The sequence below is a fragment of the Hemitrygon akajei genome, chromosome 5, assembly GCF_048418815.1.
Source record: "Hemitrygon akajei chromosome 5, sHemAka1.3, whole genome shotgun sequence".
NCBI classification, from domain to species: domain Eukaryota; kingdom Metazoa; phylum Chordata; class Chondrichthyes; order Myliobatiformes; family Dasyatidae; genus Hemitrygon; species Hemitrygon akajei.
The window spans coordinates 116182132-116200983 of record NC_133128.1 but is presented as its reverse complement, the minus strand read 5'-3'; the positions used below and the strand labels follow the sequence as shown (position 1 = coordinate 116200983).

Below are 18852 nucleotides of genomic sequence, written 5' to 3'. Positions count from 1 at the left end.
GCTGCTACAGATGGCTCTCACTAAATTTGAGCCTTCTTTCAGTGAAGTGCGGCTATTTATAACCTCTGATGTCAAAGCTGCAGGCACGACTTTGGGTCTGGGATGAGGCACTTGGTGCAGGGATAGTTACACCCTCGGGAATATTCCTCTATCCTGATTGTTTTCCTCAACCCTCACTGTGACCGAGGCTGCTCCCCCGCCCCCCGCCCCAGCAGACACCCTCCAAGACGGTTTTGATTCTCGCTGAGTTCCGCAAAAGGAGCGTGGATTGTGGGAGGGGAGGGTGCGTACTGAGGAAGGAGGACACTATGAGAGGGGCAGTACTGATTCTATGCCCTGTATTTGCCGCCAGGATGTAGAGGAAGTTGGTGGATTTCTGCGACAATAGGAGGCATTGGGTGTCTTCTGTGGTCCTGAGTCTTCCGATTCCGGGGGCGGTCAGTCAGGGGTGTGTGTCTGTACCCAGCCGGACCCGCAGATACGTGTACACTGGGCAGCCTCCGAGGCTCTTCGGCCGGGGGCACGGCCTTCAGGGAGGTAGGCGGCCGGAGCTGCCGGGATTTATTGCAAGTCTGGGCCAGGGTCTCCTCCGGTCAGTGTGCTCCCAAGCTGCGGAGGACGGCGCTCCGGCCGTCGAAGAGGCCTCTTGTGGATGGTGGCAGGGCGGTTCGGGGGTGTGCAGTGATTCCAGCTGAGCTCGGCCGAATCTTGCGGTCTCCTTCGGGAGCCGGTCCCGCACAAGGCGAGCCGCCTCGCAGGGCCGTTTCGCGACGCGCCGAGGCGGCTCTTACACGGGCTTCTCCCGGCCTGTCCTGCGCGCACCTTTCACAGTGGCAATTGCACGGTGGCGGCAATCGAGCACCAACAGTAAGAATGGGATTCGTTGAGATGTGGGAGGAAAGCGGAGCAACCGGAACCAGATAAAGTTTATTTTCACTAAATACGACATGGAATTGTTGTCTTGCCGCAGCAGTTCAGAGCAAAGACATAAAATTACTATAAATTACCAATTTAATAAATAGTGCAAAAAAAAACTCATTGAAGTAGTGTTTATGGTCACGGGGAGAACATGCGGGCACCTGCGGCGATCAGGATCGAACCTGGCTCTCGGAAGCTGGAGATAGTGCTCTGTGCTGTCCACTTCTGCTGGAGCTTGCAAATCCACCTGACGCAGGTGTAAATCCTAGACTGGTCGGTGTAACGCTCTACCGCCAGCGATCCGGGTCAATTCCTGCCGCTGTCGGCGAGGCGCTGGTACATGCTGCCCCTGACCTCCTAGGTTCGCTCGGGTGCTTCACTTTCTTCCCACAGTCCAAAGACAGACGAGTTAGGGTTAATAAGTTGTGAACACCCTTCCCCTCTCCCCACCTTATTCTTGTGTGTGTGTGTGTGTGTGTGTGAGAGAGAGAGAGAGACTCTGGATTTCCAGCATCTGCAGAATCTCTTGTGTTTTCAACACACACAGACAGCTGTGTAAATGAAACTGTTTCAAATATTTATTTTAAACAAAAGTTATGGCTCTGAGCTGGCTCAGAAGGAGAGCAGTGCAGTTTAAGAGGGGGCAAATAGTGTCTCTGGGAACTCTCAGTAAAATTCCCTTAAGTTCCCATTGCTTGCTCTCCGGATCTGAACTGGGACAAAGGATTGCTGGTACTTTCAGACCACAGTCGGGGAAAGAGAAAGGATGAGTGAGGTTTGACAACTGCAGGCTCAGTTAACGTCGACTCTCGCAAAAGACTGATCCATCCCCAAGCTGTTCTCCACAAACACTTCGTACTTGCCAGCATCCGCTTTTGTAACGTTTTTGATTGTCAGAGTTGTTGTGTCTACCTCGATATCATAGAAGATCCTGTATGTGACAGAGGGAAAGAGTGAGCAGGGGAGGGAGGGAGACAGGGAGCAAGGGGAGAGGGAGAGAGGGAGAGAGGGAGAGAGAGAGAGAGAGAGAGAGAGAGAGAGAGAGAGAGAGAGAGAGAGAGAGAGAGAGAGAGAGAGAGAGAGAGAGAGAGAGAGAGAGAGAGAGAGAGAGAGAGAGAGAGAGAGAGAGAGCATGAGATAGGAGCAGAATTAGGCCATTTGGCCCATTGAGTTTGTGCTACCATTCCATCATGTTTGATTTAATATCCCTCTCAACCCAATTTTTCTGCCTTCTGCTCTTTGACACCCTGACTAATCAACCTCATCTTTAAATACTATATATCCAATGACTTGGCCTCCATACCCATCTGTGGCAACAATTCCTACAGATCCACCACCTTCTGGCTCATCTTTGTTCTAAAGGGAGGTTGTTGTATCCAATCTCTCCATGGTAGCTAAAACCCTCCAAGCCAGGCAACTTCCTGGTGAATCTCGTCTACATTCTCTCCAGAAACAATTACATCCTTCCTATACTGTAGTGACCAGAACTGCACACAATACTCCAAGCAATTTACTTTTACCTCATGATTAGACTGTGACTCTATCACTCCTTGACAGGGAGACGTATTCCAAATTTTTTTAACTTAATCACCATCAGAAATGGAACAAAAATTGCCACACTGAAGGGCAGACAGAATTTATCCAGGGTGGAAAGGAAGACACAGAAAGAACTGTAAAAACAACCAAGACTGCAGAGACATCAGGTTGGTGGAGCTGTGGATAGTCATGGGTTACAATGGGGCATTGACAGGATGCAAAGCTGGGACAAGAAGAAGCTGATAGAGTTCAATCCAGACAAATGTGGAGTTAATCACTTTGTAAGGTCGAACTTGAAGACAATACAGGGTTAATGTCAGGTTTCTCAGCAATGTGGAGGAACAGAGGGAACTTGAGGTCCACATCCGTAGATCCCTCAAAATTGCCACATAAGTTGAAAAAGTTATTAAGAATGTGTATGATGTGTTGGCCTTCATTAATTGGGGGACTGAGTTCAAGAGCTGCAAGGTAATGTTACAGCTCTCGCTTTAAAACTCCAGTTAGACCACACGTGGAATATTGTGTTTATTTCTGGTCACTTCATTATAGGAAGGATGTGGAAGCTTTAGAGGGGGTGCAGAGGAGATTTACCAGGACACTACCCAGAGTATGTCTTATGATGAAAGGTTTTTCTCTTTGGAGCGAAGGAGGGTGAGTGGTGACTTGACAGAGATGTACAATGTGATAAGGCACATAGATCAAGTAGACAGCCGGAGACTCCCAGGGCTGAAATGGCTTATATGAAGGGTCATAATTTTAAGGTGATTGGAGAAAAGGAGGGGATGCCAGAGGTTTATGTTTTTTTAACACAGAGACTGGTGGGTGGATGTAATGTCCTGCCAGGGGGTGGCGATAGAGGGAAGTACATTAGAGCCACTTATAAAACTCTTAGATAGGCACGTGGATGATGGACAAATGGAGGGCTAAGTAGAAGGGAAGAGTTAGATTGAGGGTAAATGGCTGGCACAACACCATGGGCTGAAGGGCCTGTGCTGTGCTGTACTGTTCTATGAACACAGTGGGTTGAGCAGCATCTGTGGGAGAAATAAATAGTCAACATTTGGCAGGGATTGTTCCCACAGAAATATACAAAAGTATGAGGGGTATAGACAGGGTAAATGCAAGCAGGCTTTTCCCATTGAGATTGAGTGAGTCCAGAACTAAAGGTCATGCATTAAGGGTGAAAGAGAAATATTTAAGGGGAACATGAGGGGGAACATTTTTGCTCAGAGGATGGTGGGAGTGTGGAATGAGCTGCCAAGAGAAGTGATGGATGCAGGTGCGATTACAACATCTAGAAGTTTGGATGGGAGGGGTGTGGAGGGTATGGTCCAGATGCAGGTTGATGGGAAGTAATAGTAATACCATGTAATTCCCATGTAAAGTAATAGTTGTTGACAAGCTAGGCTGAAGGGCCTGTTTCTGTGTTGTTGTACTCTATGACTCTATGACCCTTTTTGTTCCTCCAGCAGGTAGTGTGTTGCTCCGGATTCCAGAGTGTGCAGTCTCTTGCGCACTACCCCCCCCCCCCCAAACAGCACAGATTACTCTAGGAAACTGTCCAAGCATGGGGGCATTATAGAGATTTCTGAACTACTAAATAATGCAACAGTCATGGGGAAAGCATTCAGCACCAAGGACAGCGGCAAATACTGGGCGTGTATTGCACAGCACATTAGAACATATTCACTACTGCCAGAGCCCCAGTACAGAAACTTCCCACTGCACAAAGATATACCATTTTGTAGGAATAGTAAAATCCCACTGACTGTATCACACACAGCCACTCTTCTCATAATAGATATTGAATACTTATTCACAAGCACGGAGACCTACACAGCCGAACGAACACACTCTTCTAGAATACCTCCCTGTCAGACAGATCAGATGAGGGTATAATCCAAATGCAATAGAGCCACAGAACACTACAGCACAGGAACAGGCCTTTCAGCCTTCTAGTTCATGCTATCTGCCTAGTCCCACTAACCTTCACCCAGACCATAGTCCTCTGTACCCCTCTCATTCATGTACGTATCCAAACTTCTTTTAAATGTTGAGATCAAACCCACATCTACCACTTCCACTGGCAGCTCATTCCACACTCGCACCACCCTCTGTAAGTAGGTGATCAGAACTGCGACAATATTCCAAATTAGGCCTTACCAAAGTCTTGTACAACTTCAGCATAACTTCCCAACTCAATGCTCTGTTTTATGAAGGTCAATGTGCCAAAAGCTCTCTTTTCAACCTTCTCTATCTGTGATGCTACTTTTAAAGAACTATGGACACAAGAGATTCTGCAGATGCTGGAAATCCAGAGTAACAGACTCAAAATGCTGGAGGAAATCAGGTCAAGCTGGAGGAAATCCCCTATGGAAGGGGATAAAACGTCATTGTTTCAGGCATGCTAATTCCCGTGTAGGGTCCTTGCCCAAAACATTGACTCTTTATTCCTTTCAAGAGATACTTCCCGACCTTCTGTGTTCCTCCAGCATTTTGTGTGTGTTACCAAGGAGTTATGGGTCTGTATTCCCAAATTCCTCTGTTCTACTGTACTCCTCCATTCCGTACTGTTCAACATGCAAGTCCTACCCTGGTTTGTCCTCCCAAAGTGCAACACCTCATGCTTGTCTGCATTACATTCCACCTGCCATTATTTGGCCCATTTCTCAATAAATCGACTGGACTGAAATGGAAGCAATTTCAGCCTCTGTGAGTGCATGATTTGAGGCAGTCTGTTACCTCTCATCCTCCTCGATATCCTCCCCGTTCTTTGCCCATCCAACGTCAGGCTCCGGCTCCCCGCTGATATGTGCCACCAGCTTCACCGTCTGCCCGACCTTTGCTTTCACGTTATCTGGCCCCTTCTCAATCTTCCCTGGAACTGCGTGGACAAGACCGAGAAGTTGAGGATGATCAGAGTGCAAGGGCTACGGGGCAGGCAGTGGAGATCTTGGCAGATGCAAGAGAAAGGCTGTTAAGTGATTGCAAACTGTGAGTCTCACATACTTCACCCTACAGGGTCACTCATTAGCACGGAGCAAGTCCCACTACCCAACAATCAACACACAAGCCTGTCACCAGGCACGTGGCTGGTTCCTTGGCCCCAGTCCCAAGAGATTTGAAAGGCAGAAGCTCAAACTCCATGGAATCTCAGGGACTGGCTGTTCAGCCCATCACAAACACACTAGTTTTAGTGTGACATAGTGGCAAAGCAGCAACCCGGTTCAAATACTGCCTGTAAGGAGTTTGTTTGTCCTCCCCATCATTCTGTGGGTTTCTCCCACATTCCAAAGACGTCCGGTTAGCGTGAGAAAGCTGTGCACATACTACCTTGATGTACTTCTGGGATGACCACAGCACATCCTCAGAAAGCAGCGACATATTTCACTATATATTCTTATGTTTCAAGGTACATGTGACAAATGAAGTTATACTTTCTATTGCATCTCAGGGTCTGGCTGCTCAACCCATCAAGAACATACTAGCCCAATCAATGAGCTCCCCAATGAGTTTCCCTTCCTCCTCTGAATCGCCTATAGGAAGTTCTTGTTCAAATCTCTTTTCAGATGTTGTGTATCTGAGATCACAGAGGAAGAATAACAGGAGATATAGAGTGGTAGAAAAAAGGTCAAAGAAAAAGCCACAGGTGCTGGAATTCTGAAGTAAAAACAGAAACGTGTTGGAAACACTGGGCAGGGTAGGCAGCATCTGTGGGTAGAGAAACCAAATTCACAGCTCAGGTCAATTAGTCAACATCAGGACTGGTAGAGAGTGGAGAACAGGTTGGTTTAAAGTTGTCATAGGAATGGATAAGATACAGGGAACATCGCTGATCAGGTGAGACCATGGTTGTCATGGTAATCACAATGTTTATAGAACCATCAGGGTAGTAGTTATTGCAGGCAGTGGGGGAGTGAGAGAGGGGGAGTGGAGAAGTAGGTGGAGAGGGTGGCACAGAGAGGGGGAGATGAGGGAAGCAAGAGGGGAGGATGGAACAGAGCGATGAAGGGTTGTTGGTTTGCGAGAGGGGCAAGGCATGAGAGTGGGGTCAGCAGGGGGGGCAAGGGTGCTGTGGGAGGCAAAAGGTGGGTGAAGGTTAAGAGGGGGTGAGGGAGAGAGAAAAGGAAGAGGAGAGGGGTAAATGGAGCAGGGGAGGAGGATAGGATGAGTAGGGGAGGGAGCAGGAGGAGGGGTGGGGGGATCATGATGGGGTGGGAGAGAAAGAGTGGGAAAGGAGGAGGGGTAGAGTGAGAAAGGGATTTAAAAGCTGTGAAATGTAATTCAGAGCTGTTACTGAAAAGAACATTAGAAAAACCCAGCAGATCAGGCAGCCCCTATGGAGAGAGAAAACTGAGCCGATGGATAACCTACAGTAGAAACAAAACAGGAAATGCTGGAAGAACTCGGCCGGTCAGGCAGCATCTGTGGAAGGAAGGAGAAATCTGTCAAGGTGTTGGGATAGCAACCATTGCTGAGTTCCGGTCCTGGCCAGGAACTCTGAAGGTTTCTCTCACCTCATGTAGACATGCTGAGTCATACAGTACCGAAACAGGCCCTTTGGCCCAACTGGTCCATACTGACCAAAATTCCTGTCCAACTTAATTCCATCTGTCTGCATTTGGCCCATATTCCTCTAAGCATTTCCTATCCATGTCCAAGTGTCCAATTATTAATGTACTTGCCCCAACCACTTCCTCTGGTTGCTGACCACTCTCTGGGTGAAAAACTTGCCTCTCAAGTTCCTATTACATTTTTCCACTCTCACTGTAAACCTGTGCCCTCTAGTTCTTGATTCCCCAACCCTGGGAAAAAGACTGCTGTCTGTAAGGAGTTCGTACATTCCCCTGTGACTGAGTCACATTAACCACTGTACACGCCGAGCAACTCACAGAGCCGGACCCTGCAAGATGAAAAACGTGAGAGCCCCCACCAAAAGAGAGTGTCTCCCGCACGCAGGAGGCCCAATTGATTCACTGTGGAGTCGGCTGATTCACATTTGCCGCATTCTCACAACCAATCTGATTCCATGGTAGTGTAGCGGTTAGCGTGATGCTATTACAGTTTGGGGCGTCTGAGTTCAGAGTTCAATTCCGGCATCCTCTGTAAGCTCATGCATACGTAGGTTTCCTCGGGGTTCTCTGGTTTCCTCCCACAGTCTAAAGACCGGTTAGTAAGTTAATTGGTCATTATAACCTCTCCTGTGATTAGGCCCGGTTAAACTGGTGGGTTGCTGGTTGGCACAGCTTGAAGGGTGAGAAGGGCCTGTTCCACACTGCATAATAATAAAGATATGGTTTACCTACCACGTCACTACAACTGGTCCATCAGCACCGGGCTAAACCCGTGGAACTCCCTGCCCACCTGCACCAGAAGGACCACAGCAAGGAATGCTGTTCACCACTCCCTTCCCAAGAGCAACAAAATACCGGTCTTGTCAGACCACGCGCATTTTCACTGGAATGGAGCCAACAAGCAACGAGAGGTTGAACAAACTTGGGTTGTTCTCTCTGGAGTGTCAGAGGAGATCCAATAGAGATTTATAACATTATGAAAGGCATAAAATTATAACATTATTAAAATTTATCAAGTTATGAGAGCGTAGAGAGTGCTTTTCCTAATTTAGAAGTATCAGCTACTAGAGGACAGGTTGAGGAACAGGCTGAAGTGAGCCAGGGCTTTTCTCCTTTTAGATAAGAGGACGAGCTGCATAAGGTGATAAGCAGCATGGATCGAGTGGATAGCCAGAGACTTCTTGCAGGGTGGAAGTGGCCAGTACAAGGGGGTATAACTTTGAGGTGTCTGGGGGAAAGTATGGGGGGATGTCAGAGGTAAGTTTTTTTCACACAGAGTGGATGGAACACACTGCCGGGGTAGTGGTAGAATTATTTAAGAGACTCCTAGTTAAACACATGGATGATAGAAAAATGGAGGGCTATGTGGGAGGAGAGGCTGATCTTTGAGTAGGTTAAAAGGTTGTCATGGGTGAAGGACCTGTACTGCACCGTACCGATCCATGTTCTAGAAGACATGCAGGAGAGGAAGTTTAAAGGAGACGTGCAGGGCAAGTTGCTTTTTTATACAGAGAGTGGTTTGTGCCATGGTGAAGGTGGGGGCAGGTACAAAGTGGTGTTTATGAGGTTGTTAGACCGACGTAGTGAATAGAGAGGGAGCAGGATCGTGTGCACGCAGGAGGGACTTAGTTTAATTTGGCATTGTGTTCCGCACAGGTACTGTGGACCAAAGGGCCTGTCGCTGTGGTGTACTGTTTCAGAAGTGTCTGGGCTCTGGATACCCGTGGGACAGAAGTTCAGAGGGCTGTGAATCAAGTTAGAAGTGGGTCACACCGGCAGTGTGGCAGTGAAACGCAACACTTTGCCAGCGATCCCGTCACCGTCCGTAAGGAGTCTGTATGTTTTCCCGTGTCCGTGTGGATTTCCTCCTGGTGCTTCGATTCTCTCCCCGCACCCCACGCGGGTTAGGGTTAGTTATTTGTTGGTGCCACAAACATAATGACACCTGCGAGCTGCCCCCATGCATATCCTCAGATTGTGATGGTCATTGACACTAACAAAAACATTTTACTGTATGCTTCAGTTACTGTACATGTGATAAATAAATGTAATTTTTAATCTTTGCTGAGGCCTCTCACCTTCAATGATGATCTTTGCGGAGTCATACGCCTCTCCAAAGGTGTTGGTGATGGAGATGGTGTATTTGCCCAGGTCTGATAGAGTCCCGTCCCTGACCACCAACGCCACCACGTCTGGGTCCTCAAACATGTAGCGGTACTTGGGCCCATCCTTGAGTTCCCGGCCGTCCTTGAACCAGCGGATCATGGGGTCCGGGAAGGCGCTGACCCTGCAGTCGAGCCTGGCTGCACTGCCCTCGATCAGGACAACATCCTTCAGGTCTTTCAGGATGCGGGGCGGGCCCTTCTCCCGCAGTTCCCTGCGCGATCTGCAGCCAGCAATGGAGGGGTTGGAGCCAGGGGCATTGCACCTCACCTTCCCCTCCACTACACACACAGGGCCAAGGGCAGGCACACACATGCAGGGTCAGTGGCTCACACACACACACTCACACTCCCCAAATACACATCAACACAGATCTATGAGCCATTCCTCATCTGGGATCTGAGGTGGAGAGGGTCATAAACTTTAAATTCCTCAGTGTTATCATTTCAGAGGAGCTGTCCTGGGCACAGCACGTAAGTGCACATACATAGAAAGCACAGCAGTAGCCTCTACTTCCTTAGAAGTTTGTGAAGATTCGGCATGGCATCTGAAACTTTGACAAACTTCTATAGATGGAGAGTATATTGACTGGTTGCATCACAGCCCAGAATGGAAACACCAATACCCTTGAATGGAAAATCCTGCAAAAAGTAGCGAATACAAGTCAGTCCATCAGGGGAAGGCCCTCCCCACATTGAGCACATCTACATGGAGCATTGTTGCAGAAAAGCAGCATTCATCATCAGGGACTCCCACCGCCAAGGACATGCTCCATTCTCGCTGCTGCGATCGGGAGCCGCAGGACCCACACCACCGGGTTCAGGAACAGTCATTAGCCCCCAGCCATCAGGCTCCTGAACCAGTGGGGATAACCTCACTCACTTCACTTGCCCCATCACGGAACTGTTCCTACACCTTCAACGACTCTTCATCTCAGGTTACTTATTTTTTATTGTTATTTCTTTATTTTCTTGTGTATTTGCACAGTTTGTTGTCTTTTGCACACTGGTTGTCCACCCTGTTGGTGTGATCTTTCACTGATTCTATTATGGTTTTTGGGCTTACTGAGTATGCCCGCAAGAAAATGAATCTCAGGGTTGTATGTATAAGATATGTATAGGTACTTTGATAATCCATTTACTTCGAACTTTGACATACACAAACAAAACTCGTGCACACACATCCAAAACAGATACACATACACTCACACACACGGAGATACTCTCGCTCTCACACACCACCAGCTCAGAACACCAGACAAACAAGCCCTTCAGTCCACAATGTCTGTGCTGAACACAATATTGAGTTAAACTAAATCTCTTCTGCCTGCACGTGACCCACAACCCTCCATTCCCACCCTCTTAAAACACCACTTCTCACAGCCGGTTGGGGTTGGACACTGAATTAGGAGGAGGCCGCTCGGCCCCTTGATCCTGCCCCACCATTTAATGATGTCACAGCTGAACCATCTGTAAACTTGACTCCACACTTCATCATCAGTAACCTTTCAACACCCATTGCTTATCAAGACTTGATCTCTCTCAGTTCTGAATAAGAGTTTCTAACTCTAAGCATCAAATCCGTTTCTCTCTCTACAGATGCTGCTTGACCTGATGAGGTTTTCCAGCACTTTCTGTTGATAGGGTGGTTAAGAAGGTGTATGGTTTGAGTATGGTGTATTGGCTTCCATTAGTCAGGGGATTGAGTTCAAGATGGCAAACTAACGTTGCTGCTCTATAAAGCCCAGGTTAAACCACACTTGTTCATTTCTGGTTACTTCAGCATGTAGAAAGATGTGGAAGTTTTAGAGAGAGTGCAGAGGAGATTTGCCAGGATTCTGCCTGGATTAGAGAGCATGAGGACAGGTTGACTTTACTCTTCGGAGTGAAAGTGGTCTGATAGAGGTGTGCAAGATAATAAGAGGGTTAGATCAAGTGGATCATTGAGTACAGGGATGTAATGTTAAAATTGTACAAGGCATTGGTGAGGCCAAATTTGGAGTATTGTGTACAGTTCATACAATCTCTTCTCCCTCCTGCCGTCTGGGAAAAGGCACTGAAGCATTCGGGCTCTCACGACCAGACTATGTAACAGTTTCTTCCCCCAAGCTATCAGACTCCTCAATACCCGAAGCCTGGACTGACACCTTGCCCTACTGTCCTGTTTATTATTTATTGTAATGTCTGCACTGTTTTTGTGCACTTTATGCAGTCCAGTGTAGGTCTGTAGTCTAGTGTAGCTTTCTCTGTGTTGTTTTTTTTATTACGTAGTTCAGTCTAGTTTTTTTGTACTGTGTCATGTAAACCATGGTCCTGAAAAACGTTGTCTCATTTTTACTATGCACTGTACCAGCAGTTATGGTCGAAATGACAATAAAAGTTGACTTGACTTGACTTGACGAGTTCTGGTCACCGAATTATAGGAAAGATGTCAACAAAATAGAGAGAGTACAGAGAAGATTTACTAGAATGTTACCTGGGTTTCAGCACCTAAGTTACAGGGAAAGGTTGAACAAGTTAGGTCTTTATTCTTTGGAGCGTAAAAGGTTGAGGGGGGACTTGATAGAGGTATTTAAAATTATGAGGGGGCTAGATAGAGTTGATGTGGATAGGCTTTTTCCATTGAGAGTGATGCCCCCAGCTCATCCTCTGACGTGTGTTGGTCATTGCCACAGACGAAGCATTTCACTGTACGTTTCAATGTTTTCATGTACATGTTTTAATTACTTAATCTTAAATATTGTCAATATACCCATTTCCTCTGGCAACTTGCTCCGTATACTTGCAAGTTGATAGGGCGTATGGCGGGGGTATTAAGTTCCAGAGATGTGAGGTAATGTAGCTCTGTAAAACCCTGGTTAGATGACACTTAAAGCATTCTGTTCAGCTTGGGTCACCTCATTATAGGAAGGATATGAGGCTTTAGAGAGGGTGCAGAAGAGATTTACCAGTATGCTGCCTGGATTAGAGAGCATGTCTTATTAGGGTAAATTGAGCGAGCTCAGGCTTTTCTCTTTGGGGCAAAAGAGGATGAGAGGTGACTTGATAGAAGTGTACAGGGTGACAAGAGCTTCAGATCAAGTGATCAGACAGATACTTTGTTACCAGGGTAGAAATGGCTGCTACAAGGGGGCTCAATTTTGAGATGAGAGGGAGTGTGTGTGTGTGTGTGTGTGTGTGTGTGTGTGTGTGTGTGTGTGTGTGTGTGTGTGTGTGTGTGTGTGTGTGTGAGTGTGTGTGTGTGTGTGTGTGTGTGTGTGTGTGTGTGTGTGTGTGTGTGAGTGTGTGTGTGTGTGTGTGTGTGTGTGTGTGTGTGTGTGTGTGTGTGTGTGTGTGTGTGAGAGAGAGAGAGAATGTTAGAGATAAGCTTTTTTACACAGAGAGTGACTGGGTGTGTGGAACACCCTGACGGGGCTGGTGGTGGGGCATATATATTAGTGCCATTAAGGAGACTCTTAGGCAGATGGATGAAAAACAATGGAGGGTTATGTAGGAGGGAAGGGTTAAGTTGATCTTAGAGTAGATTAAAAGATCAGCACAACATTGCGAGCCAAAGGGCCGGTTCTGTGCTACAATGCCCTATGATCAATACCCACTACTGAGACCCCAACCCCTCAGTGAACTCCAGTGGGCTCTTCCCGCTTTCCTGGACCCTCTCTTCAGGGCCTGTACTTTTGCTCCTACCTGTGCCCACGGAATGAAGCCTGGATTTTGATGGCTGCGTCCTGCACCGTAGGGTCGTTGATGTCTAAGGTGCATCCCGGAGGTGGGGGTGCCACCTTCCTGGCAGGGGTCTGTGCCGTCTTTGACATCTGTGGACAACAGAGCCACACAAAACAGGTGAATTCAGAGCAGGAGAGGCCAATCAGCCCCTCCAGCTGCTGTACTGTTCTGCAGTAATCCATACCCCAGTGTATCAATCAAGTTCACTGCCTCCAACTTCACCTGAGGTGTTGGTCAGACCACATTTGTCATATTGTGAGCAGTTTTGGGCCCATATCTAAGGAAAGATATGCTGGCATTGGAGAGGGTCCAGAGGAGGATCACAAGAATTACCCTGAGAATGAAAGGGTTAATTTGATGGACCGATTGATGGCTCTGGGCCTGTACTTACTGGAGTTTAGAAGAATGAGGCGGGATCTCATTGAAACCTATCGGATACTGAAAAACTTTGATAAAGTGAAAGGATATTACCTCTAGTGAGGGAGTGTAGGGCCAGAGGGCATATCCTCAGAATACAAGGATGTTCCTTTAGAAAGAGGATGAAGGGGAACCTCTTTAGCCAGAGGTTGATGAATCTGTGGAATTCATTGCCACAAACGGCTCTGGAGGTTGAGTCATTCGGTATATTTAATGCAGAGGTTGATAGGTTCTTGATTTATTAAGTTACGGGGAAAAAGCAGGAGGTGGGGTTGTGAGGGAAAATAAATCAGCCATGATGGAATGCTGGAGCACTGTCAGTGGGCTGAATGGCCTAATTCTGCTCCTTAGTCTTATGCTCTTCTTATGGTCTAATTTTAGTATTATTTGTAAACATATTTACACTTTCATCTGAGATCACAAACAAGAGAGAAGTTTCTATCACTGTCTCCAGCATGTTTTGAGCTCTGACGCCCCAGGACATGGTCTCACCTCCCCAGAAATGATTCTGCTAGAGTCTGTCTTCATTTTCCTTGAGGCTTGAGAACCGGACAAGCAAGGGTTAAACCCAAGGCACCTTAGCAGTTTAATGCAATAGTGATCACGGTTCAATTCTCGCCATTGCCTGTAAGGAGTTTGTTCATTCTCCTCGTGAGTTTCCTCCTAGTGCTCTGGTTTCCTCCCAAATTCCAAAGACATAGGGGTTGGGGTTAGTAAGCTGTGGGCATCCTATGTTGGTGCTAGAAGCATGGCGACACTTGTGGACTGCCCCCAGCACATCCTCAGACTGCGTTGGTCGTTGACGCAAATGACATTGTACGTCTTGGTTTTGATATACACGCCTTCTTAACCACCCTGTCAACTTGTACGGCAACTTTGAGGGGTCTATGGACCTGGACCCCAAGCACAGTACTCCAAGTGGGGTCTGACCAGGGTCCCATATAGCTACAACTTTACCTCTTGGCTCGTAAATTCAATTCCATGATTGATGAAGGTCAATATACCGTATGCTTTCTTAACCACAGAGTCAACCTGCGCAGCAGCTTTGAGTATCCTATGGACTCGGACCCCAAGTTCCCTCTGATCCTCCACACTGCCAAGAGTCTTACCATTAATACTATATTCTGTCATCATATTTGACCTACCAAAATGAACCACTTCATGCTTATCTAAGTTGAACTCCATCTGCCACTTCTCAGCCCAGTTTTGCATGCTATCAATGTCCCGCTGTAACCTCTGACAGCCCTCCACACTATGTACAACACCTCTAACCTTTGTGTCATCAGCAAACTTATTAACCCATCCCTCCATTTCCTCAGCCAGGTCATTTGTAAAAATCACAAACAGTAGGGCTCCCAGGACAGATCCCTAAGGCACACCACTGGTGACCGACCTCCATGCAGAATATGACCCGTCTACATCCACTCTTTGCCTTCTGTGGGCAAGCCAGTTCTGGATCCACAAAGCAATGTCCCCTTGGATCCCATGCCTCCTTACTTTCTCAATAAGCCTTGCATGGGGTACCTTATCAAATGCCTTGCTGAAATCCATATACACTACATCTACTGCCCTTCCTTCATCGATGTGTTTAGCCACATCTTCAAAAAATTCAGTCAGGCTCGTAAGACACAACCTGCCCTTGACAAAGCCATGCTGACTATTCCTAATCATATTATACCTCTCCAAATGTTCATAAATCCTGCCTCTCAGGATCTTCTCCATAAACTTACCAACCACTGCAGTAAGATTCACTGGTCTATAATTTCCTGGGCTATCTCTACTCCCTTTCTTGAATAAAGGAACAACATTAGCAACCCTTCAAACCTCCAGAACCTCTCCCATCCCCATTGATGATGCAAAGATCATCGCCAGAGGCTCAGCAATCTCCTCCCTCACCTCCCACAGAAGCCTGGGGTACACCTCATCCAATCTCGGCGACTTATCCAACTTGATGCTTGCCAAAAACTCCAGCACATCCCCTGTCTTAATATCTACATGCTCAAGCTTTTCAGTCTGCTGAAAGTAATCACTACAATCACCAAGATCCTTTTCCGTAGTGAATACTGAAGTATTCATTAAGTACCTCTGCTATTTCCTCCGGTTCCATACAAACTTTCTCACTGTCACACTTGATAGGTCCTATTCTTTCACGTCTTATCCTCTTTCTCTTCACATACTTGTATAATGCCTTGCGGTTTTCCTTAATCCTGTCCGCCAAGCCTTCTCATGGCCCCTTCTGGCTCTCCTAATTTCAATCTTAAACTCCTTCCAGTTAGCCTTATAATCTTCTAGATCTCTATCATTACCTAGCTCTCTGAACCTTTTGTAAGCTTTTCTTTTCTTCTTGACTAGATTTATTACAGCCTTTGTATACCACAGTTCCTGTATCCTACCATAACTTCCCTGTCTCATTGGAACATACCTATGCGGAACATCACACAAATATCCCCTGAACATTTGCCACATTTCTTCCATACTTTTCCCTGAGAACATCTGTTCCCAAGTTAATCTTCCAATTTCCTGCCTGATAGCCTCATAATTCCCCTTACTCCAATTAAACACTTTTCTAACTTGTCTGTTCCTATCCCTCTCCAATGCTATTGTAAAGGAGACAGAATTATGATCACTATCTCCAAAATGCTCTCCCACTGAGAGATCTGACACCTGACCAGGTTCATTTCCCAATACCAGATCAAGTACAGCCTCTCCTCTTGTAGGCTTATGTACATACTGTGTCAGGAAACCTTCCTGAACACACCTAACAAACTCCACCCCATCTCAACCCCTCACTCTAGGGAGATGCCAATCGACGTTTGGGAAATTAAAATCTCCTACCACTACAACTCTTTTATTATTACACCTTTCCAGGATCTGTTTCCTTATCTGCTCCTCCATATCCTTGTTACTATTGGGCAGCCTATAAAAAACACCTATTTATTGACCCCTTCCTGTTCCTAACCTCCACCCACAGAGACTCCGTAGACAATCCCTCCATGACGTCCACCTTTTCTGCAGCCATGACACTATCTCTGATCAACAGTGCCACGTCCCCACCTCTTTTGCCTCCCTCCCTGTCCTTTCTGAAACATCTAAAACCCAGCACTTGCAGTAACCATTCCTGCCCCTGAGCCATCCAAGTCTCTGTAATGGCCACCACATCATAGCTCCAAGTACTGATCCAAGATCTAAGCTCATCCGCTTTGTTCACGATAGTCCTTGCGTTAAACGTCTCAAACCGTCCGTCTGAGCGCGTCCCTTCTCTGTCACCTGCCTATTCTCCCTCACATACAGTCTCCACGCTTTCTCTATTTGTGAGCCAAGCGCCTCTTCCCCAGTCTCTTCAGTTCGGTTCCCACCCCCCAACAATTCTAGTTTAAACTCTCCTCAGTAGCCTTAGCAGTCCTTCCCGCCAGGATATTGGTTACCCTGGGATTCAAGTGCAACCTGTCCTTTTTGTACAGGTCACACCTGCCCCAAAAGAGGATCCAATGATCCAGAAATCTGAATCCCTGCCCCCTGCTCCATTCCCTCAGCCACGCATTTATCCTCCACCTCATCCTATTCCTATTCTCACTGTCGCGTGGCACAGACAGTAATCCCGAGATTACTACCTTTGCGGTCCTGCTTCTCAACTTCCTTCCTAACTCCCTGTAGCCTGTTTTCAGGACCTCTTCCCTTTTCCTACCCATGTCATTGGTACCAATATGTGAGCCACGACCTCTGGCTGTTCTCCCTCCCTGCCACCGCAGGACATCTTGGACGCAATCTGAAACATTCCAGACCCTGGCAACTGGGAGGCAAACTACCATCTGAGTTTCTTTCCTGCATCCACAGAATCGCCTGACTGACCCTCCTGACTATAGAGTCCCCTATCACTACTGCCATCCGCTTCCTTTCCCTACCCTTCTGAGCTACAGGGCCGGACTCTGCGCCAGAGGGACGGCTACTGTTGTTTCCCCCAGGTAGGCTTCTCCCCCCACCCCCAACAGTACTCAAACAGGAGTACTTATTGTCAAGGGGTACAGCCACTGGGGTACTCTCTCGTACCTGACTCTTTTCCTTCCCTCTCCTGTGACCCACTTGCCTGTCTCCCGTGGCCCCGGTGTGACCACCTGCCTGTAAGTCCTTTCTAACACCGCCTCGCTCTCCCTGACCAGACGAAGAGGCGAATGATTTGTTTTGTATGAACAGAAACATCTTAGAAACAACTTCTTCCCTCTGTCATCGGATGTACGAATGGACAATGAACCCCAGTACACTTCCTCACTATTTTTTCTTTTTTTTTTGCACTACTCATTTAATTCTGAAATATTTTAAAAAATGTAATATAGTTCATTATTATTGTTATTATCTATCGCAATGTACTGCGGTCGCAACGTAGGCCAGTGATAATAAACCTGATTCTGATTCCGAGAATGCAAGATAAGTTTTTCACTGAATCTCGGTACATGTGACAATTCAAATTCTAATTCCCTGTTGTAATGAATTGGTCAGTATGGGCAGCATGGCACTGGTGACAATAATAAACCAATTTACCAGTTTACCCCCTTCACTTACCCCGGGGTAGCGCCGGCTCCTCGCTCAAGAAACTGCTCCCTCAGCCTACTAGGAGAAGCACAGCAAGACTCAACAGGTGGACCGGGGGGAGAAGGGAGAATCGGCCGTTATATAAGCGCGGAGAGGGTGTGGTAGGAGGGGATGGAAGGGTTGTTGGCGTTGGAGGGGGGGGGGGGGTGATGGATGGCGGACCTACCCTGCCCGCGTTCCTGGAGCTCTCTTGCCTTCTTTGGAGGGGGTGGAAGGAGCCTCCGGGCTGGGCCAGAGCCCCGCCGCCTGGCCAGCCCGTATATAGCGGTGACCGGCCTCTCCCGGGGCCACCGCGCTAATTGCGGCCTCGGCTGCTGCGTAAGGAAATTACTGAAGACCAAGACGACTTTTCCCCAGTGGCCCCGCAGCAGATGGTGGGTCGTCTCGCCGACGCACACTGAGACACGGGCTACTGCCAGGGCAGGGGAGGAAGATGGGGAGATGGAGGGACGTGTGGGTAGTGGAAATGGAGGGAGGCGATGGAGAGGGAGGGAGGGAAAGGGGAAATAGAGAGAGGGAAGGTGGAGAATGGAGGGAGATGGAGAAGGGAGGGTGCTGGGGAGGGGGAAAGAGGGTGGAAGGTAGATGAAGAGGGGTAAGGAGGAGGGAGATGGGGAGAGGAAAGCAGTGTAGAGAAGGTTCACTGGTTGGTGCCTGGGTTGTGTGCATTGACAGATACGGAGAGGTTGAGTCAATTAGATCAATACATACCAGTATCATTGTACCTTTAGTGACAATAATATCCACTTGACCTGACCTGAACTTGAACTTAAATGCTGAGGGTGGATGTGGAGGAGACATTTCAATAGACAATAGACAATAGGTGCAGAAGTAGACTATTCGGCCCTTCGAGCCTGCGCCGCCATTTTGAGATCATGGCTGATCATCTACCATCAATACCCGGTTCCTGCCTTGTCCCCATATCCCTTGATTCC

At 47.6% G+C, this 18852-nt stretch overlaps 1 protein-coding gene across 1 annotated transcript; it reads right to left on the bottom strand.

The window, feature by feature from the left end:
- Positions 1-1474: 1474 nt before the first annotated feature.
- On the bottom strand, positions 1475-18032 carry LOC140727343 (SPEG neighbor protein-like). Its single transcript, XM_073044614.1, has 5 exons — positions 17888-18032; positions 12875-13002; positions 9107-9414; positions 5197-5338; positions 1475-1849 (listed from the first exon to the last, which is right to left on the bottom strand). Exons 2-5 carry the CDS (start codon positions 13000-13002, stop codon positions 1711-1713), a joined length of 717 nt encoding a protein of 238 aa, XP_072900715.1. The 5' UTR covers positions 17888-18032; the 3' UTR covers positions 1475-1710.
- Between the last annotated feature and the right edge of the window lie 820 nt (positions 18033-18852).